The 23,155-nt window shown below is 48.6% G+C and overlaps 1 protein-coding gene across 3 annotated transcripts in view; it reads left to right on the top strand.

The window, feature by feature from the left end:
- The window catches only part of VAPB (VAMP associated protein B and C), a 177,147-nt gene that overhangs the window by 1,756 nt on the left and 152,236 nt on the right, over positions 1 to 23,155 (top strand). Inside the window, exon 1 of one of the 3 annotated variants that reach the window (XM_036245238.1) lies at positions 18,654 to 18,768. The exons of 1 other annotated variant lie outside the window; for it this stretch is intronic. In XM_036245238.1, coding sequence (XP_036101131.1) covers positions 18,711 to 18,768 — 58 coding nt within the window. In that variant the 5' untranslated portion in view covers positions 18,654 to 18,710. Of the gene's footprint in view, positions 1 to 18,653; positions 18,769 to 19,777; positions 19,884 to 23,155 lie in introns of those variants that run through there. One more of the 3 variants, XM_036245239.1, reaches the window with a different exon arrangement.

Raw genomic sequence — 23,155 nt, 5'->3', positions numbered from 1 at the left:
CTAAGCACTGGGCTCTTTGCACCTGACGGTGGCTTCACTTTAGTTCATGTGCATGCAGGTGGATGGGGCATCAGGCCACGGCCCTGGTACGTCCCTGGCATTCCCACTCTGGGCCTCTATCTCCATGACAACCAAATACAAACAGAGGTTGCCTGACTCATTATTGAAGAGGCAATGCTTGCGTGGCCCTTTCTCATTTTACCAAAAGACGGTGCAAATCTGTGACCTTCACAGTATTTCCACCAAACCTGTCAGTGTTGACAATTTCATGGTGTCTGGTGCAGAGAGAAAAGCAACTGGTGAGGCATGTGAACGCCTCTAATCTTGTGACACCGGCTGTCCTTAACCCCAAGACGTCCATCCCTGGAGCCCTGCAGCTGGTGTTCCACCATTCCTCAGACACCATCCAGCATGTAGAAAGGGATTCTCTGTGGTTGTAGCCACATGTTTTATGCACAGAATGAAGGGCGTGTGGTGTGTGCTGCGCCAGCCACTATTCTTCACACGTTTCTGGGCCTCTTCCCCTTTCACTTCATCGGTGGTCTCCGAAATCGACATGACACCGTCTTATGTCCTATCTTCTCAATCCTTAACAACAGCATTGCTCTCTCAGTTCCAGGATCCACACACCATGAGACGGGAGTGAAGGTTTTTGTTTATTTGGTTTGCTTATGAAATGCAAAGATGAATATTAAAGTCAGAAGCAGTGTTTTATTTTGAACACTCTTTGGATAGTGATCCAATACACCTGACAGCAGTGATCTAATACACATTTCATATATTTCTTATTCTGATGTCTTAGGAGAAAAGGCTCGATTTCAAAGGAATTGAGGTATAACCCAATCTTCTTTTGGTTTCCTTATGACACAGGGCCATTTTTTTTAAACTTTAGGGGCTGAAAAGAGAAAAATCATTAATTAGCTGCAAGTGTATGTTGATTCCTCTCAGAGCAGTTAGAATACGCTGTCTGCAGGTGTCTAATCCCAGAAACCACTGGTCCCCAGAAGTCTCCTTCTGATCCTCGGATAACTAACTATCATTCGGTGATTAAAAGAACAAAGTAGGAGTATGATCAAGTGTGCGTCATTTCAGTTTCTCTGTAAGAAGTGACTGGGGAGAAGTGCCTGTGTGCAAGCCCTTCAGGTTCCAGGTGAGCCCTCCTTCACCTGCTTCTCAGCCACAGGCAGGGTAAGTCCTGCGCACAGCGACAGAAAGGGTTAGCTCCTCGAAAGTCACACACGCCAGCTGCCCGTTGATGATTATGTGTGAAGTGCCTGCCTCCCCCACTTTGAAAGGGTCCAGTCTTTTGCCTGAGAGGCTTGATCTCCTCTAAGTGGTCTGGGGTCCTCCTTGAGGTTATCAATTTTCATTATTTTTAAATATATAGAAAGGGAAAGAAAATCACATTTAATTTCTCAGCTTCTATTTAAGTTTTGTATTTCTTTCTTTTATATTCTCAAGAAGGAAAATCGGTGTTAGAAGCCCTAAATTAAACTGGGAGCTGCAGTAATGGAAATGTCCACTCGAGAACTATGCCACAGCTCCCCTGGGTGTGGGGAAGCAGAACGCCCGTCCTTTAGGGCACGGTGTCGGCACGGGCAGGTTCGGGGCAGAGCACGCTGCGCTCGTGGGCGGGTCAGCCTCAGGCTTGGAGAGGCATTTCCTCATTGTCGTGCGCGTGTTACAGTCTGAGAATGAACTGCAGAAGAGGTCATGTTAATTCTTACAAGCGTTTTCACTCGTTTAAAAACTGCACACGTGATCCCTGGCCCCTCAGGGTGTAAGACAGAGGCACAGAGGCTATCATGTGCATGCCAGAGCCCGGACACTTTCAGATGTCTTTGCACGAGCCTGTGGAGGTGATGCCAGAATGCACTCCTCCTGGGGAAGTGACTAAAGTCCCTTAACTCTGACCTGCACGCGGCGCCGGCTTTAGAGCACGGGGCAGTCACAGCTCCCAGACTCCGGCTGGCTCCTCTCTCTGAACTCGCAAGGCGGTAAGAGCTCCTCCCAGCCCTCTGCTGAAAGCCAACGACAGTGATGAGCCATGTAGTGTACCCTGCCGACAGTCTTATCGTTTCCACTTGTTTTAGAGAGACTAGCAGCTTGACTCCCGTTTACTGTTGAGCCTCAAGAGGTGGTCTACCTCTTAACAGTTAATATTTGCTTAGAGGAAGAAATGAAAGGTACCTTCAAGGGTCAAGTTGTTACTGCATACCTGCCTTCAGTTAGTTTGGTCCATCAGAAATTCTCACATGATTCAAGGTAATGTCTAGGAGAGAAAAAAAAAATAGTCCAAGCAACAATTTACGCAGGAGGCAGACATTATACTGTACAGTTTTAGAAGAGGGGGTGGGTGGGATTTAGCCCAGGACTGAAAGAAACAGGCTCTGCTGATTTCCCTTGACAGTGGTCACTCGTCTCGACTTCCAGTAACAAAGCCAGACAGTGTGATTACCCGATTTGCAAGAAGTATCGATGGCATTCTGGAGCATTTGTTCTATTCTTTGTGCAAACGAAAGTCTAAAAAAAAATATTAGAAGGGTGTTACATTTTTCAGGAGCCTCTACGTTTGCAGTCCGAGAGAATGATAAGTGAGAGGCCTGTTGTGATGAAGTTTTATTAGACATAATGAAGAAAGTGAAGACATAGAACCAGGAATGTCCATATTTCTCAGTGTGTCCTTCAGGATTCTCTTAGCATCTAGGAAAATGATTTACTTCCCAAATCAAGAAGGACTTCTAGTAGCATAGATCAACTTTAATTTGAGGGTCTGTACCATCGGGAATAACTAATTAATCTGTGTGCTTTCTTTTTTTAGAGTATAATCAATTATAGATGTGCTAGAACATTTGGGGCTTCTAAACAAAGGGATTCGGAAATTAAATGAAAAGAAAAACCTTGCATCTTTTCTTTTGATGACATCAACCATTTTATTTTATTTTTCTTGGTTGATGTTTAGAGAGGAAGGGAAAAGGAGAGAGATGGAAACATCAGTGAGCAAGAACATCAATTGGCCGCCTCCCGCATGCTCCCCACTGGGGACTCCGCCCACAACGTGGGCATGTGCCCTGACTGGGAATCGAACCGACGACCTATTGGTGCAGGGGTCGACGCTCAACCACTCCATTCAGACATATTAAACATTTTAGATAGTAAGATTAGAATGTGTCATTAGTAGATACTGGAATTAAAATCAGGGAGCCTTAAATCTAACCCCCCCCCAAAAAAGGTTTAATTTATTGCCCGTTCATTTTGAGATCTGTACAGTGCCCAGTGCCCCAGCAAAATGCTTCAAAATTGAAACAGAATTCTGGATAGCTGTCCGTGAACAGGACTTCAAGTGCAAGGACTGAGCCAAGTAATGGGAGAGCCTAAGACACCAACGATTTGTTTTGAAAGAACCTCCTTTAATTGGCAGTTTTAAACAGTAGACCTTGATGTTCTTAGTCAGGCAACAGAAACAAAACATGCTGGTTTTCTTGCCACGTCTTAATTCAGGAAGTTCTCAGTGTTTCTGGAAGCAAATTATTGAATATCGGTGCTGCTTTGGAGAAAATCATTTTTAAAAGAGTGTTTCACATATAGGGCCAGTCGTCCTGACTCGGTACTGAAATGGTTAAGGAAACTCCCACCACGTCATGTCATGTAGAAGAGGCCAGGAGCTCAGGGCCGGCCAGTGGGGACAGTCCGCACACACCCTACTTGTGAGCATGGTTGGCACACAGCAGCATATGACTTCGCTTTGGGGCTAAATCCTAATCTCATGTGTGCTTTATGACTGTTTCCACTAAATTTACCCTGGAATCATCAGGTGTACCCCCTGAGAAATTTCAAAAGCAGGAGTTGAATTTGTGTACCTCCTTTTACTTTACTTATGAGGTTACTCCATAATTGATGAAACTTTTCCTTAACATGAATCATGCACATGATGTCAGAGTGGCCGATCGATTCCATGCGGGGGAAATTATCGGCAGCTGGCTAGTCAGAGCAACTGATGGGTGGCTCTGTTTTTAAACCATTTGTCGCGTGGTGTGGACAGAGCTCTATTGCTCTGGGAAAGATTTTCTTTCTCACTCTCCTCCAGCCCCGTCTCTCCATCATCTCACTTTATGAGTCACTCCTGCAGTTGTCAGTCATGCCTCTGACCTTCTTAAGAATTGAAGTCTTGCCTTCTCTACGATCGAAATGGACTTCTTGCCTTATTTCTCTTGTTCTTCTCATTTTGCAGTGGGCTGTCCCTTAAAGACGCAGGGCACCAGCCACCTCTTTAGTGCACATGACAGTCCTATGCCACCTGCCTTGCTGGCAGCAGTGGGGTCTGCTCACCATGTCCAACAAGAGAGGCGAGGTACAACCAGGCTCCCTTCAGGAGAACCCCATGTTTCGAGAGAGGCATTGGGCAGCACTCACTCACAGCGGCAACATGACCGAGGGACAAAACGTTTTCCACCCTTGGCGATGAGATAGTGTCAGAACTTCGCTTAGATGGTCATAGAGTACTTGTCAAGGCCATAGTCTTGAAGAGAAACAGGTATGGGATATGGAACGGAGCCTAGACAGTCCATTTAAAATTTAAGAAAAAGCTAAGCCGTCATACCAGCAATTCTTATTTCTCCTACGAATGTCATGCCTTTTCAAGACCTGATGCAAGGAGTAAGATACTTGTGCCTTTTTATAATAGCATCTGTTATGAAAAAATAAATGAAATGAAGCTGCTTCCAGTTTAGGCCGCTTGGTAGCGCAATAAACAGCCCAGACTTATAGCCATGGCTTCCCTGCATGACGCATCGCTTGGTTACCTGTGATGAAATATTGTAATGATGACTTGCCAAGCTTCTATGGATGTTTAAAGACTTTATTTTTGCAGTCTTGACCTTGGGCTGGACCTGAGTCTGTAGGTGAACTATATGATGTCTGTACTGTTTCGTAGATGCTGACAAAAGGAAACGAAGTCTTTGGGTTTCTGTTGTAAGATTTTCCTGTTTTTACTTATGCTGGTGGTAGGTAGCTTGCAGATGGTGGTTGATTTGGCATACTTTTAAACTGTGTTGTTTTTGCTTGACTATTCCATCAATTTTTATAGAGGATAATGTGCTAAATCACTGCAGAATTTGTTGTATTGTAAGAAGGGTGTAAACATTTTCTTAATAAAATGCTATGTTTATACATATATATGTGCATTTGCCTTTCAAATGGTCTCTCTTTGTAAGAGTGTTCATCACATTTTTCTTAACCATATATTCCGAATTTGTTTTAAAATTCTGAAAGTGAAAATAGCAGGACTCTGGTAGCTCTAGCATCTGGTGAGCAGCACCCACCCAGACTCTTGGCTTCCTGGATTTTCCTACACGCCCCTCTCCCTCTCCACGCCCTTGGGTCCTTCCATAGTTCCATGGCGATGGGGCGATAGGGCGCTGGGGTGAGGGGCGATGGGGCGTGGTGCTGGAGGCAGCCTGCAGAGTCTCCGAGGAGCATCAGGAAGTTCTGCTTCCACTCCAGGTAAGGAACAGGGAGGTGCCTTGCTCGGTGCACAGGAGGAAAGCTTTCCACCATCGCCCAGTTTCGGGGGAATTTCCATCCTGGTATAAACTTTAACCCTGGGCCCCTCAGTGTGCCCACAGAAGCACATCACACACCCATGTTCTCGGAGATCCCCCCAAGAGGGTCACCTCTGTCTATGTCTCATGGTTGTGTTGAGAGGACCGACATGTTCAAATGAGAGACCCAGAGAGAGCTTGAGACAGGCAGACCTGGTCTGAGCCTCAGCCCAGCCCCTGTCCGGCCTGTGCGGTTCCAAAGTCCTCGACCTCTCTGAGTTCCGTTACCTCTATCCGTAAAGTGGACGGAAAGAAGAGAGCCTGCCGCGTGTGGCTGCATATTCCAGGGAGATAACCAGTACGACTGGCATTCAGCACAGCGTGGGTCAAGAGGAAGCAAGACGCACATCCAATTCGTTTGTAATACCCTTTTTTTCTTTTTAGAGAGAGGAAGGGAGGGGGAGAGAGAGAGAAACATCCGTGAGAGAGAACATCGACTGGCCGCCTCCTGCATGCCCCCCTCTGGGGATCGGGCCCACAACCTGGGCGTGTGCTCTGACCAGGCATCGAACCAGCAACCTCTTGGTACAGGGTTGACGCTCAACCACTGAACCACACTGGCCGGCCTATAATTCATTTTTAAAAGCCATCTCCCTGATAATCCATATCCGATTCAGTTAAAATAACTGTTAGGAGCTTGGTATTTTGTTTTTGCATTTTTTTTTTTTTTTTTGAAGTATAACATGTACAGAAAATGCCTTGAATCTTGTGTCCACCTCAGTACATCTTCACAAAGGTGACATAACCATGTAACCACCCCTCATAGCAAAAACAGGACATCACTGAACCCCAGAAGCCCTATTCTGTGCCCCTTCCAGTCACTGTTCAGTTTTCGAACACCACCGATGAGTTTTGCCTGGTTTTGAACTTGACAGAGACACCGGATGGAGCTCCAGGGTGTGTACTCGGGGTCAGGCGTCCTTCATTCCGCATGGCACGTAGTGTTCCTGTTCATTCTCGCTGCCACACTGTGCCACTGACAGCCATTCTGAGTTGACAGGCGTGGCGTTATCTCCAGGTTCCCGCGGTTACAAATGGACCACGATGAACGTCCTAGCATGTCCTCAGCACCCGTGTACAGGTTTCTGTTGGACCTGTCCCTGGGAGTGGCATTACTGGGTCGTGGGAGATCGCTGGATTTATAGGTTTGCTTGTTTACTTTTGCTCTACTAGGTCCCAGTTTTCCGAAGTGGCGTAGCAAGGTGCACTGGCAGGGTGTGGCACCCCAGGTGCTCAGCATCCCCGCCAGCCTGGAGACTCCATGGGAGCCATGCGGGCAGGTGTGTGGCAGTGGCAGTGCCGTGCAGTGGGGTTTGCGTTTTCCTGTTCAGTGGATGGTTTGCAGGGCTTCTGGATTGGGCCTGCAAGGGGGTACATTTCCCAGTACATCTCTCCCGGTGTCACGTAGACACAGCCGTAGCTGGAGCTGTGGGGGAGGGGAGGGGAGGCTGGAGGAGGGGGGGGCCGGGCAGGGCTGGTATAGAGCCACAGACCCCCAGCCCTTCATCAGGCTGTGTCATCAGCTAGACCAGAGAGGGCTATAAACAAAGTTGAAAGGTGAATCAAAAACTGGGGAAGACATGTTTGCTACACTGATAACAATGCATCCCTGTCTCCAGTCTGCTGAGAGTGTCTACAAAGCGAAAAGGGAAATACAAGGATCCGTCACGTGAAAAGGCGGTTCGCCCTGGCCAGTGTGGCTCGGTTGATTGGGCACTGTCCTGTGCACCAAAAGGTCGCCAGTTCCATTCCCGGTCAGGGCACATACCTGGGTTGCAGCTCAGTCCCTGGTAGGGGGCATGCAGGAGGCGGCTGATCGATGTTTCTCTAAAAAATCATTTTTTGAAAAAAAAGGCAATTCCCGAAAAAGAAAAGACAGTGAATTAAGAAACGAAAGAGGCTACAGCGCACTCGTGCCCATCCAAACAGCAACAAACGCTTCGCCGTGGGTGGAGCAGTCCCGCCTTCCCGTTGCCCGCAGCCATGGGGTACCCAGAGGTGCCAGGGCGAGAACGGTCCCTGCGGCCTCGCCTGTAACGTCCGAAAAGGAGCCCAGACAGCCGCGTACACGTTGCCATGGCAAGCCGTGCCCAGTATACAGCGAAGTGAGGAAAGGGGGCACCCCTTCCGAATGTGTGCAGAGTATGACTCCATTTATAAAAGACGCGCGATGTACACACATGCGTTGTGAATCAGGAGACCAGTCCCCCAAGCTGTTAGCAGTGGTCACCTCGGGACGGGGGCCTGAATGGCGTCCTGTCACCTTTCTTCACTCTGCTTTGTATGTATGCCTGTACTTGTCAATTCTGTTTCATCTCGACGTTTGATGCCTCCCTTTCCAAGCTGTGCTAAATCCGCTGAGAAGGGGGAGTATAAATAAATGTATGTTATGAAGGAGAATATTAGTCTGTAGCCTGGCAAAATAACACTGTGGCGGAAGCCAGTCTCATTTATAGATGCCAAGAAAAAGAATGAGCCCGTGCCCAAAAGGAGGAAACAAATTAGCACAAACAGGGAGATTCTCAACGCACACATGAAACAACTTGGCTTTGTTTTCCCACAAGCCGCCGACTGCTTGCCTCAGAGCACGGGAATGAACCGAGGACCCAGGTAAACGGTGTTGATGGCAGAATTCCTCTTCCCCACGAGGACTCAAAGACGAGATTTCCGTTAAGATGGTAAATTATGAAAGAAAATGCAAAGCCTTTTAAAATGTGTAGTTGTTTTGCTTATAAGAATACTCGCTGAAAATACGATCGATTCTCCACTGAAATTGTTGATTGGGAAGTCAAGCCTCATTAGCCTCCTAGAATGTTCCCACCAGGAGTATGAAATGATGACCCCTTTCGGAGGATCACTGAGGGAGGTTGCCAGACAGAAGCCGGACAAAAGACTTCACAGCTTGTCAAAAGGCAACCCTTTGCCCTGGCCGGTTTGGCTGAGCGGTTAGAGCATCAGCCCGAGGATCAAAAAGTCTCAGATTTGATTCCGGTCAAGGGCACGTACCTCGGTTGTGGTTCGGTCCCCACCCCTGGTCGGGGTCATGCAGGAGGCAACCAGTCAATGTGTCTCTCTCACATGGATGTTTCTCCCTCTCTTTCTCTCTCTCTGTGTCTCCCTCCCTCCCTCCCACTATATCTAAAGATAAATGGAAAAATATCCTCGGGTGAGGATTAAAAGAAAAATGCACTTTGTTAAGTATGTTGTGTGTTTTTTTTTTTTTAATTTTATTTTCTTTATTGATTTTAGAGAGAGGGAGGGAGAAAGAAACATCCATGAGAGAGAATATCGATTGGCCGCCTCCTGTACGCCCTCCACTGGGGATCAGGCCGACAACCTGGGCACGTGCCCTGACCGGGAATTGAACTGGTGACCTCCTGGTGCACAGGTTGACGCTCAACCACTGATACATACCGGCCGGGCTTAAGTATGGTTTTCATCAGACCTCTGGTCATTTCAACTTTTTATTTTCAGCATGACCTTTTCGCATCTTCCAAGAAACGATGTAAGAGTGCAGAGACTACCTTTTAAGAAGTTTGCATACAGGCGATACAACCACAGACATCACTGTTCAAGAGGCAGAAAGTAGGGCAGCCACAGGGCCAGAACTCTCCGTATTTAGTGCTCAGAGTGTAGAACGTTACCTCCAGGCCTCTGTTAAATAACCGGTGTGGACAATTTCATGGGAAAGCTGCGAAGGCCCCCCTCTGTTAGAGAAAGGGCACTTCTCAGAAAAGGAGGGAGGGTTGTGAAGGATGGAAATGCGAGGTTAATGCACGGAGAAGGGGGCAGAACCCAGCGGAGGTATACTATCATTAACATTAGCATTTTAATCAGCTGCTCCAGCCACGGGGTCCGGTCATGTCTTCTTTGCATAGAAATGAGAACACATCCTAGTGTGTGTTCGTTTTTCATATCAAAAACAAACAAGCAGATACTACATAATGGCATGGGGACTCTTGACCTACAGGATGATTTGCGGTCTGAACCAGTCCGTTAATATCTGGTCCCTCGAATCATAAACTAGCCCACCAAAAATGTTCCGCTTGTATATAGTTTTGTATTTTATATTTCCGATGGGATCACCCCATGTTAGAGAGGCAGGATCCCTGTGGGGTTTCTTCCGTTGTTCTTACATGACTTCTCCCAGGCGAGTCTCCTGAAGGTAATAGGAGATGGGAACACGGGTGGCCGGCCGAGGGGCAGCTTTTAGAAATGGCCTGTTGACGACCTTGTGGGTGCTGAGGAGACAGCAAGTTTTGAAGAGTCTTAAAGTACAGCAAATGGAGGTGCTGACTGTGGGTATCAGATTACCCCTTCCCCTCCAAAAACAGCTCAGCCACTTTGAGTGGAAGAATCCTGTCTCCAGCCAGGCAGGGCTGCGTGGCCCGAGCCGGCGTAGAAGGGGGTGCAGGTTTCAGTGAGCCGGGGAGTTTGTCAGGAGGTGGACTAACTGCATTTACTAGGGATGGTCTCTGAACCGAGGGCTCAGGCTCATTTCTCAAAGGGGCCCAAGGCCAGCCCGAATCACAGGATTTCGCTGACTCAGGGACGGTGCTTAACCTTTTGCTACCTCCTCTGCGAGTGGGGCTGTGGTTTTATTTGCTAAATGATAATGGTGCAGACTTTATGGGCCTCCTATGAATAGCTGATGGTGACAAGCCGTCAAGCAATATAAATCAATATTGTTAATCACACCAATAAAAGACATTTAAATTCTGTGATTAGCCCCAGCATCCGACGGCCGGTGATCCAACCACACGCAACGGGGGCCTGCTGTTTTCCCCATGGGTCCATTAGGGGTTTGTTTATTGGTTCTCTATTACAGCATAAAAATATAAAAGTTTGCCTTTATTTTCCATAACGCTGGAGTTTGAAAAGGACACCCACACATGCCTGTGCGTACACACACAACACAAGACGAAGAGAAGATAAATGACTTAAATTGGGAGGTAAAATGAGAAAGCAACGCAAGGTTCCTTGTAGCTCTGGCTGCAGGAAAAGAACAGGATCAGAGGGGTCTGGACAGGAGGAAATCTGACGCTTGGCACAGGGAGGAAAGAGAAGGCGGGAAGGGACAGGACAGTGACGAGGCGGAGAGTCTGCAAACAGTGCAGATGGCCCTGCGGCTGACCGCAAGTGTGGCCCCCTTCCCCCACCCCGCCCCCTGGGCACCAGCCTTGCGGGCCCATAAACATTTATTATTCACACTGTCAAATGTTAACACCCTCTTGCCCCTGCAAAGCTGCAAAATAAATAAACGGAAAAGCCAGGACGAGGCTTTATGACTCCTCTCACCCCCCACGCATTATCACAGCTCCAATACACCGAGACCCCAGTAGGGAATTCGTCTTCCAAGAGAGAAAGACGGTGCTTTGCTGATGCCTCTCCCACAGGAGGAAACAACAGAAGGTTTTTTAACTCCCCGTCCCTCTTTCCAATTGCTACAATTTAAGAATCATTTGCTTTGATGTAAAACATTCAGAGATCGGGAAGAGGGGATGTCGTCACTGGGTTACGAGGTGATGGTAAAGACCGTTGCTAAGGCCCTGGTTACTGCACGTGTTGTGTTCGGGGGGAGGGGGTTGCACCATGGGATGAACTCGTCGCTCCGCTATGGGATGACGTTACTTGTGTTTGTTCATTGAATCCACCCCAAACCTGAGAGGTAGGAACCCTTCCTTATTCCCCAACTTACAGATGAGGAAACTGGCCACAGGCATTGATAAAGAGAGTCAGGCCTTGGCAGCCGCAGGCGCTGGCCTGGTGGTCTCCGTCCTTGAACATAAGCGGTTCCACAAGACATGAGGCCACTCTGTGACCATGGTGGGTCAAGAGCAAAACAAGACCCATCTGTGACCTTTCCGAGCCTGGACCAAACAGGAGCATTGTCCATAATTGACCAGATTTCCCGCCTCCCAGTTGATCTGAGCGAGGGTTAGGCTGCTGCTTTGCCGGGTGCAGCTGTCGGCTGGCTGGAGCCTGCCCTCCCATCATAGGATGACCCCCACCTGGCAGCGTGGAACCCAAAGCGAAGCCCGCTCCCTAACCCGCCCCAGGTGTCCTGGCCTCCTCTGTCTCCCTCTCCCTGTTGCAGTGACAACCCCCACTCATTCAACTACAGGTGTGGCCTGGGCCTCGCTGGGGCTGGGGGGTGTTGTTGCCAACAGCTTACTCATTTGTCCCCACCCCCAGGTCACGCGGGGCCCAGGCTGTACCAGCAGGAAGTGATGGAGCCTGTCGCATGGGGATTTCGTGAGAGCACTGCATCGACATAGTGCAATCGCTTGTTTTTGTTTTTCCCCAGATAGAAACGCAAAGTCGTGACAGTCGCTTGAGAATCCGCGGCCCTAAGTGTTCCTGGGAGTGGGGCGCAGGAAGATGACAGTGGGGAACTTGGAAACCGCCTCCGCCTGTCACACCTCTCCCTCGCTGCCTGAGTCAGGCGGGGAGGTCAGGCGTTCAGGGGTCCCTCCTGTTCTGACCCTGGGGACGGGAGGCTGCTGCAGGCTCTCTGCTCCGAGGCCCTGGCGGTGGCCAAGGGGCCAGAGAGGCAGTGCGGGAGGGAGGACCCGACGCTGCCCCGCAGAGCAAGCCCAGGTCTGTCTAGTCGGATCAATGAAATAGCAGGTTCCTATTGCCTTTCGTCACTGGTTGCATAATCTTCCTTTATTTTTAAGGTTTTTACCTACTATGTCATTCAATTGCACGTGGAAAGGCTGACAGAGATGATGGGGAGAGGTCTAACCCCCGCCCCCCCAGCCACCCTTGGGCGGGGCCACTGCCTTGCTTTGCTTTGTCTCCCGGCTGGACGGCTGGACGGCTGGACAGGGACAGAGGGGCTGCATGTCTTTTGTATCTTGGTCCCCAGCACTAGGCCAGTGAGCACCTCCATGAATAAAGGCTGTGCAAGCGTGTGCAGATTTCACCTATACACGGATGCACCCCCTGCCCCCACCCCGACACACTGGGGCTGAGCTGTGGGGACCCTGTGAACTCAGCCACACTCACACCGCGCCCCTCAAACATTTGCACACAGCTCTGCCGGGGAGCGATGAGGTGAGTGCGCCTGTCTCACCCCTAAGGAGCTTGGAATCTCATTATCTTCTCGAGAGCCTTCGGGGACCTGCTTAATACATCAATACCAATGATTTTGTAATTAGAATATCAATTATTTGTATGCAAATGTGGCCTTCTGGGAGCTTGGGGAAGAGTCCTAAGGATCGCAGAAACTCTCCCCCGCCCCATTCCTCATATTCTTAATTACATGATTTCCTTCATTCATCAAACATTTATCGAGCACCTTTTGCATGCCAGGAACAGAGATGGGGACCAGGAGCCCACCGTCAGGAGTAAAGAACTAAGGGAGCTTGAGGTGTGGGGAGAACTTGCTTCTGGGGAGAAGGGGGAAAGCATCGGTCTTCTTACCCAGCCCCAAACCCCCCAACATCCACCGAGACCCTCCTCTGAGCAGGCAGGCCCTCTCAAGATTTCCTGCCAGAGACAAGGGGCACCCTCTCTGGGCAAGGGTTAGGCCACAGGACTGTACCCCTGTTTGTGGGGTAGTTCTGATTCTACAATCTCCCCAAATCCCATCCAGGCTGATTCTGAACTGCTATGTCTGCGTGGGTTTTACCAAATTCTGTATACAGCCTAGTCCTGAAACTTCAAGGCCTGGGATCCTGGGTCTCCCTCCCTCCCTCCCTCCCTCCCCTCCTCCCTTCCTTCCTTCCCTCCCTCCCTATTCATTTCTTCTCTATTAATTGTTGTGTTCAAGCCTTTGCTCAGTGCTGGGGGCAGGGTGTTCGATCAGGGACGATCACTCACTAAACTTGCTTCCTATTGGAGAGACAGACGTAAGTAATTTCACATTGGCCGAGTGCTGGGGAGGAAACTAACTGACGTGAGAGCTGGGCTGGACAGCCGCATCATGGAGCCTTCCAGAGCAGGGTCCAGCCCAGCTCACAGCCGCCCACGGTCCCCTTTTCATAGAACTCCCTTCCCGAGGTTTGTTTCCACCTGTACAGATGCACCTCGTGTGCCCCACCACCTGGAAGCAGGCTTCAGAGCCCCGCCCCAGCACCCAGCATGGTGCCTGACACCCAGCAGGCATTCAAGAACTTGTCCAGTGATGGTGACACTGTAGAGGCGGCCAAGGGAAGGACACTGCAGAAGAGGCAGCAGTGAGTACACAGGCCCGTGGAAGAACCGCTGGAATTCTCCCAGGTGTCCTCCTAACCCTCACTGTGGCCCCCACTTCTGAGACATGTGCCCCTCCTCTGCCCCTGTGGTCTATTTCATCCACAGCCTTATTCTCCATCTCCGGTTTCTCAGTCCTCTTAGGTGAGGTTCTAACTCTCCCTGCGTCCCTTCCGTCCCGTGTGAGCCAGAAACAAGAACGTGATCACCTTGCTGGGGCGAGAATGTACGAGCGATGCCCGTGAGGCCAAGCGATGCCCGTGAGGCCGTCAGAACAGAGCCTGGCACCAGGCAGTTGGTCACTGATGACTCAGCTGTTGTTACCAGTCCATCGTCCATCTACTTCCCGAGAAATATGTTTGCTAAGTTTGCAAAATGCAATGTGATGTCCTGGACCGCTTCCTGGAACGGGAAGAGGACATTAGTGGGAAAACTGGTGACAACCAACTGGTGAAACCGGTCGGCAGTTTAGTTACTCATAACGTTCCTGTGTTGCTACAACGGTCCCGTAACATGAAGTGAAACGTTAACCTTGGGGGGACTGTGTGAAGGGACAGACAGAACCCTTGGCAGCTTCTCTGCAAATCTCATGTGATTGCAAACAGCTCATTGAAAAACAATACATTAAAATTTTTTTAAATTTAAAAACAAAGAATTTTATAAGGCAGTATAGTTGGTCATGTTAACTCTCCTCTATAAAGACATTGGGCAAACCAAAGATATCCAAGGATAAAATCTAGACCCTCCAGCAGGACAGGAGACCCTTTGTCCCTCAGCCCTCGCTGGCTACACTTGTCAGGACCTTGGTCTCCTCATCTGTAAAGTGGGGATAAACTGTCTGTTTCGATGTTGTGAGGATCAGATAAGTTAACAGAAACAAAGCCCTCAGCCCAGTATCTGGCCCTCGGGTCCACGCTCAGGACAGTGGAAATAGAGGTCCAAGGCAGAGAAGACTGAAGAAGCTATGCTGCTGGCTTTGAGGATGGAGGAAGGAGCCATGAGCCAAGGGATGCGGCAAACCTCCAGCAGCTGGACAGGACAAGGAACCTCCAGATGGACCGCAGTTAGAAGTTAGCCTTGTAAGACCCAGTGTTGGACTTCTAACCCCCAGAACTGTAAGTTAATGAATCTTGTGGTCATTTGTTACAGCGCTACAGGGAACGGATACACATGCTAATATACTGCGTGACACAGAACAGAGGCGGAATAAACGTGAGAAACTCTTCTTACTCCTTTCCTTTCCCTAAGCAGGCACTGGCAGGCCAGGCACCCCAGGGCCTTTGCATATGCTATTCCTCCACTTGAAGATCCCTTCCTTCTCTTTTCTGTCTGGCAAGATCTTTCCTACTGTTTTTCTAAGATTATTCTCTGATACCTCTGAGCTTCTAAGTTGTCTCCCAGCTTTGAGAGTAACGTTCATTGTCTCCTCATAGCTTTTTTCTCATCTATTTTAGCATTTATCACGGATTGTGATTACTTTGGTGATTTTCTTTTTCAACTCCGCTCACTAGACAGTGAGGCTCTTTGAAGCTCAGGCTACATGCATCCACTGCAGGGTGCTCAGGCAGTGGACTGTGCTTGGAGGAGTAGATGAATGAGTGAGTGAAGAAGGTCATGAAGGAAGGGCCAGAAATGGGGAGAAACAATGACATGGATTCCGCAAAATCATCCATTTCCTCAATGTGGTTCAGCATTGCACATTCTGATTATCAAAGGGGTTGAGGGCCAGAGACCAACAGTCACAGTTTGCACTATAGATAACGCAGATATAGGAGGTTGAGCCCTGGCCAGTTTGGCTCAGCGGTTAGAGCGTCGGCCTGCGGTCCGGAGGAGGAGGTTGACAAGCCAATAAAAATATTTTTAATGAACTTTCGAAGAGCTTGGGAGCTACAGAAAAGTTGCAGAGATAGTAAAGAGACTTTGTCTATGGCCAGCACCCAGTTTCCCCTACTGTTAGCTCACATTAGCACACTTGTCACAACTAATGAATCACACTGTTCATATATTAATATGCTATTTTTAACTAAAGTCTATATTTTATACAGATTTTCTTGGTATTCCCTGATGCCCTTTTTCTGTTCCAAGACCCCATTCAGGATACCACATAACACCGAGTTTCTGGCTCTCTGGATTTTGGGTTTTTCAGACTTTCCTTGTTTTTGATGACCTTCACATTTCAGGGGTCCTGCTCAGGTATTTTGTAGAACGTCCTTCAGTTTGGGTGTTTTTCTTTCTTTTTTTTTTTTTCATCCTCACCCAAGGATATTTTTCTATTTATCTTCAGATACAGTGGGAGAGAAAGGGAGAGAGAGAAAAACATCGTCGTGAAAGGGACACATCAGTTGGTTGCCTCCCCCCTGACCCTGACCAGAGCTAGGGACCAACCTCAACCAAGGCATGTGCCCTTGGCCAGAGTCGAATCCGCGACTCATTGGTCCATAGGCTGATGCTCTACCGCTGAGCCAAACTGGCCAGGGTTCTGATGTTTTTTGTTTGTTTGTTTGTTTGTTTGTTTTAATAATTAGAGTAGGATTGTGGGCTTTGGGGGAGGAACGACCACAGAGGTGAAGTGCCCTTCTCATCACATCACAGAAAGGTTCATCTTTCAACATGACAAGTGATCACTTGGCTGAGGTACTGTTTGCCAGGTCTCTCTTTATAAAGTTGTTATTTTTCTACTTTCCAAACCACTCTTTGGATGAAAGTCACTAAGCATAGCCCTTACTTAAGAGATAGAGAGTTACGCACCACCTCCTTGGGGGAGGAATAGCTAACATAAATTATTTGAAATTCTTCAGTCTTTTCTAGTCTATTCAATTATTTATATCAGTATGGACTTGTGGATGTTTATTTTCTACTTTGGGTTATAATCCAAAATTGTGTTATTTATTGTGTTGCTTGAATTGCTCCAATAAACCCTCCCTGAAATAGAATCGAAAGGACATACTTCAGGCACAAGGAAAATGTTCCTAGCTGTAAGTTCTGAAATGCAAGAAGAAAAGACGAGCAGAGAAATTGGTAACTGTGTGTTTGAGTCTAAACTAACATCGACTGTCTAAAACAATTTCGTAATGACTCATGGCAAAGATTAAACTTAAAATACACCAGATTAGCCCTGGCCGGTTTGGCTCAGCGGTTAGAGCATCGGCCTGCAGTCCAGAGAGACCCGGGTTCGGTTCCCGCTAAGGGCACGTACTTCGGTTGCAGTTTGTCCCCGGCCCTGGTTGGTCGTGTGGGTGGCAGCCACTCGATGTGTCCCTTCACGTCGATGTTTCTCTCTCTCTCTCTCTCTCTCTTCCTCTCTCTCCCTCCCACTCTATCTGTACAAAAAATGGAAAAATATCCTCGGGTGAGGATAAAAAAAAAATAAAATAAAATACACCAGATTAAAGCATATAATTGAGAGGATGGGTGATTACAGTATCCCACAGTCCTTATATTTTAAGAAAGCAAAGTAAAAATATTTAAAAAACTGTACTTTGTAAGAACCCATGTTGAAATGTCCAGGGTAATCACTAAAACAACAGAAATAGAGTATATATGAGGAAGAAATATGGAATTAAAAAAAAAAGAGCCTTTAAGAAACAAGAAAGGAGTGGAAAAGGAAAAACAGGCATGACAAATAGGAAGCACAAAATAGGGCGGTAGAAGTAAATTCAGTTTTATCAGTAAATATAATAAGTGTAAATGGATCAAATGATCTAGTTAAAAGACAAGGATGATCTTAAAACAACCACTTTTTTATTCTGAAAAATTTCAAGCATACAGAAAATTGGGAAGAATTAGTAGAGATCAGGTACCCGCCATGTCGAGTTAACATTGTGAACTACTTGCTGTGTTTGTTTCTTTTATTATATATAGGAGACTATTAACACATATTTTATGTAGTAAACCTTACATAATGAAGTAAAATGTACATGGCAATCATGAGGTAGGTTTCATTTTTGAGGCCAAGCAGATCTGGGTTCCCAGGAGTTTTTAATCACATAACTTATTTGTGTGGCTATTTATTCAAAGGCTGTCTCTCCAAAAGACTCTAGTGAGAGGGTAGGAACCAGGTCAACTTTTCTGATCATTGCATTTTTAAATGTGTTGTGTCTATTAGTAAAGGGTTCAGCACAGTGCTTGTTACATAGTAAACACATAATGTGGCATAGCTTTTCTTTTAGTTGTTGCTATTGTTATCGAAAGCGTTCAGCCGAGTGGTGCAAAATAGGCAAGAATAATTGGCAACTATTTATACTTACTGCTTTTCAAACGTCACAGTGCCTAGCACTCATCATTCACCCATAAACATGTTTATAATGAGAATAAATAGTAGTTGCATTATTATTCAAAGACTTCAACAGCGCCTACATAAGCAGGGGGAAAGTGAACGTTTATTGTTATTAATTATTATTATTGAATAAAGCCCTTAACACAACTGCTGGTCCCCAAGGGCCCTGAAAAAGAAAATCTTCTCTGGGACTGTTCTCATTTCTGCGCGTCCGGGCACGCCCCTCCTACAGTTTTATGAGACGCCCCGCCCCCTGTCCCTGGCAGCCCCGCCCCCCAGGCCAGCGCCGCGCCTGCGCATTGCTCCGGGAGCAGTTCCGGGAGCGCAGCTTCCCGCCGCCCGTTTGCGCGCAGGTCCAGACCAGCCAGACAGCTGCGTGCGTACGTGCGTGCGTGCGTCGCTGCGTCCGCCGCTGCGTGCGTGCCGTACGCTCGCCGGGCACCGCGGCCTCGCCCTCGCCCTCCGCCCCTGCGCTTGCACCGCGTAGGCCGCCCCCCCCACTCCACGCGCACCCCGCCAACGACCCCCGGCCGGCCCCCCCTTTCGGAATTTAAAGGGGGCGCAGCATTAACGCTTCCCGCCTCAGGTGACCTCTCAGGGGTCTCCCCGCCAGAGGTGCCCCGCCACCGAGGAACATGGCGAAGGTGGAGCAGGTCCTGAGCCTCGAGCCGCAGCACGAGCTCAAGTTCCGAGGTAAGCCGGCCGCCGGCCATCTTCGGCCGCGGGCCAGGCCCGGCGCCCCGCGCCCCGCTTCCCGCGCCCCGGCCCGCGCTCGGGGGACCGGCCGGCGCCGCGGTGACGTCGGTCCCTGCCCGACGGCGCGTCCGCCCCGCGCCCCGGGAGCCGGCGAGGGCCGTCCGCACCCGAGGGCCCGGCGTCGGGTGCCCGGGTGCGGGGGGCGGTGCCGCTCGCCTCGCCCCCAGGAACCCGGCACAGTTGCCCTGTTCACTTGCCGTCTGGTTTGTGGGATCACGCCTGGACTGTGCGCCTCGCTCACACCTTGTGCCCACACGGTGGTTCTCCGCAAGGTTGACCTTTTCAGGTCCTCGGGCAGAGGTCGCCTCCCCACCTGGACCCCTGCAGCCCTTCCGGGTCACGTCGCTGCATCACCGTGGTCAGCGCCGCGCTCCCCACCGCCCGAAACGACCACTGTACCCCCTTTCCTGTTGCGTTTCCACACCAGAAGGGAAGCCCCATGAGGGCAGCATTTGGTCCGTCTCTGCTGGGTGCCCGATATTGGGCGCCTGATACCGACCTGTCGAGCACACGAACCAGAGGAGCCTCCACCCGAGTCTGATGGGACAGGGCCCAGCTTTCCTGCGGCGGCTCCTTCCTTGGGTCCTGCCCGTGGCTCGTGTCCTTGCAGCTGTGGGAAGCTGCCAGGGTGGGCACGTCCTTTTGCTGCCCAGAGCAGAAGCCAGAGGAAGCTTCGTGTGCCACGAGTGTTGGTGGCATGCTAGGGCCCTTCCCGGTGTGGACCTTGATCGTTTGTATATTTTGCCCCCACCGTTCACCAAAATTAAGCGCCATGGGACACCAGGGACCTGTCTGACTTTCCTGTTCCTTCTCTTCACATGTGTGGAGGAACTGTAGCAGCCATGTGCGTGGCACTGGAGAGAGGAGTGGACCAGACAGACGAACTCCCTGCTCTCAGAGAGCTTCCTTTCTAAGGCGGGAGACACACCAGTGAAGGAGAGTGTTTCAGACGGTGGTACATGCTGTGAAGGAGATAAACAGGCTGACGCAGCGAGCATGTACTTGAGATTGAATGGCCAGGTCACCACTGTATCGCCAGCACTCAGCCCACGGTAGGTGCTCAGTAGGTGTTTGTGGACTGAATGCTGGCCAGATACCCAGTTGGCAAATGGCACATTTGAACCCAGACTACAGAGTTCACGCTCTTAACAAGGATGCTGGGAAATACTCTTCAACTGGGGCTGTCACACTGCCTCCCAGGGTAACAATTCAAAGTAACTCCAAATGTATAAAGAACCAAAGGTTTCGCCCTGACTGGTTTGGTTCAGCGGTTAGAACAGCGACCCGCTGACCAAAGAGTTTCGGGTTTGATTCTGGTCAAGGGCATGTACCTCGGTTGCGGTTTGTCCCCAGCCCTGGTTGGGGTCACGCAGTCGGCAACCAGTCGATGTGTCCCTCTCACGTCGATCTTTTTCTCTCTCTCCCCCTCTCTCTTTTCCTCTCACTCTATCTGAAGATAAAACCAAAAACCAAAGCTTTCCTATTTAAAATGAAAATAATAAAAAACAAAACCTAACTTGAATCATCACTCCATAAGTGTTTGAGCTTACATGACGTTCTCGTGGCTCCTGTGGCCAGAGGAGCCGGGCTGCGGTGGGAATCCAGGCCACTGAAGTGGGCGTGGAGGGCGAGGTTTCCCCTTGAGTCACCTGGAGCTTTCGCCCCTGAAGCCTGGTGTGGCCGCTCTGGGAATCGGCACATCCGTTCCTTTAGTCCATAGACATGTGCTGAGTGCCTGCTGCATATGTAAGGTACCAGCAGAGGGTGAGTCCCAGCACATGTGTGCCCCTGTTATTCCTCAACCCCCCACCCTAGCACTTAAAAGTCTAGGGAAGGGGACAGTGATGGAGTCAGCCAGGAAAGTGCAATGACATAAGGTAACCCTGAGTGCCCCGAGTGCAATAAGAAGGTCAGCTTTTGAAACAGGTGTGATCTGAGCTGAGTTTAAAGTCCCGTGAAAGCAGCTGAAAGAAGAAATGGGTGGGGATTATGTCAGGTAGGGGAAATTGCTTGTAAAAGGCTGAGCTGACTGGGTTCCTTTGGGATGCCACTGGGAGTTCTGAGTGACAGGCAAGGAGCCTTTGTGGGTGTCATGAGGCAAAGCAGGAGAAGAGGCTGGCTCGTAGACGGGTCAGATCTTCTAAGACCTGTGGATTGCGACCTCTTTGGGAGTCGAATGACCCTTTCACAGGGGTCGCCTAAGATATAACAGTAGCAAAATGACAGTTATGAAGTAGCAACGAAAATAATTTTATGGTTAGGGTCACCACAACATGAGGAACTGTATTATAGGGTCATGGCATTAGGGAGGTTGAGAACCACTGTTCTGAGGCCTTGTGTGTGCAGATGCAGCCATTGTGCAAAGTCATATTGCAATGATTCTCCTTAGTTGGTTCTTCTTTGATTGATCCCCTGCAACCCTGCCCCCAGTATTGACCATGGGCTGGCCACTTCCCTCCCCAAAGCCTGGGATGATTCCCTAGTGACAGGATGGTGTTCATATCTATTTATCTTGCCTCCTGTAGAAATGTTTGTTATTTACAAGGAGTGATGATACTATGATTTTTCAGCAGCTTTGTAAATGAACAGTATTATATAGAGATTGGGGTTGTATTTAGACAACTGATTTAATGATTTCAGCTTTTTTGCTTGTATGGTGGAAAAGATCGATGTGTTGGCCTTGGGTTGGTCAGAGTAATGATGGCCATAGTCTCTGGGTATTTTTGCTAGGGAAGTGGTCCAAGAGAAGTCGAGGTGTTGAAGGCTGTTGGCTCATGACTTCAGAAGAGGCATCTGCAGTCATGTGTGAACCACTTTATGAGGTTTCTTTGTTTGTTTGTTTTAAACTGATCATTAAAACAATGAAATTAGAATAGAAGTTCAATAGAGGTCATTCATTTCAGGATGAGAACTAATTCGCCTCTTCCAAGTTACTCAGGGTGATGACTTGGACTTCAGGTGGTTCTTTTTGATAATTGAACTTGAAGCTAACTTAGCTCAAGAAGGTAATTAAAATGCCTATCATCTAAAGGAAAAAAAAATTAATCACCTTTTAAGTGCAGCCTAACGTGATATGGGATTGTATATGTTGGGTTCTAGATCAGATTGGGCATTTTGTGTGATGATATTGAAGATAAGGATATTACAGAAGAAAAGAGAACACAGACTTACTTGACCTCATTCAATCTTATAGAAAGTGCCATGCTGCACTGTGTTCAGTATCAGAAGGAGAAAAGACCACTGGCCTCCCGAAAGAAGGGTGACATTAGCCGCGGTAAAATCGAAAGAAGCTCTGTTGGACTGGGGGACCTTTCTGAAACAGTTATGTTTTCTGTAAACTGTAAAATGTGTGCTTTGCATTGTCGATCTTACTGTTGATCTCACTTCTTCCAACCTGATCCTTTCCTTTCCATCTCCTCACTATGTTGCTCAGCCCATAGTTTTCTGAAGGAGTCACTTGCAGAGCAGTGTGTAATCTCTTCTTTCTCTCTTCTCTCCTTCCCCTTCCATGAGATCCCGTCCATGGTAAATAACATGACTTCTATTGTTTTGGTCACTGTCCAGGACTCTTAATCCCTCTTCACATGCTAGCACATCTCTCCTCCCCTCCTGCCCCCATGATGCTATCATGTGAGAATGGTCTGTTAGCCATCCTATGAGCTGACAAGTTAGGGTTTAAACCCTCTGTGGACCCATTTACCTTTGCTTTGTTCTGAAACTAAACCAATGGCCTTCAGGAAGTCTCAGATGGTTGTGCTGTTGGTCGGTATGGACATCAGGTATCACTGAAGGATTGGTGTGGTTGAGTACCACTTTGGGGAGGGAATAGGAATGTGGGTACTGTAATGGCAGATAGGTTGGGGATACTATCTTTTGTGCAAGGAAAGCATGCTTAGAAACATTACTTCACCCCCCTAAGTTAATGTGTAATTTAACATTGTTTAGGAAGGAAAAGCATATAAAACTCTGTAGACTAATCAATCCAATGCAGTAATCATCTTTCAGATGTTAAGCACAGCATTAATTCTTAGCTCCGGCACAGCACTGATCTCCTTAACATTCCACGACGCACAGAGCAAACTGTGTACAGCTCCACAGATGTCCGCAGGTTCCGAAGGTTCTTTGTGGCAGTGGTCTGAATCCGTCCCCAATAGACTGTCTTCATTCCTTTAATTATTAACTAGCTTGCTTATCAGAAGCAAGTGGCATTAAACTTACTAAGCTTTAGTCAAACTCAAATCTTCATAGATTATACTGTTTACTCCTGTGTTTGTTTGTTTTTAAAAATCCTACACGAGGAGATGGGATTTCTCTCTCTTTTTTT

The sequence above is a fragment of the Molossus molossus genome, unplaced genomic scaffold (genome assembly GCF_014108415.1).
Source record: "Molossus molossus isolate mMolMol1 unplaced genomic scaffold, mMolMol1.p scaffold_m16_p_6, whole genome shotgun sequence".
Lineage (NCBI taxonomy): Eukaryota > Metazoa > Chordata > Mammalia > Chiroptera > Molossidae > Molossus > Molossus molossus.
This window is presented reverse-complemented; position numbering and strand designations above follow the sequence as displayed.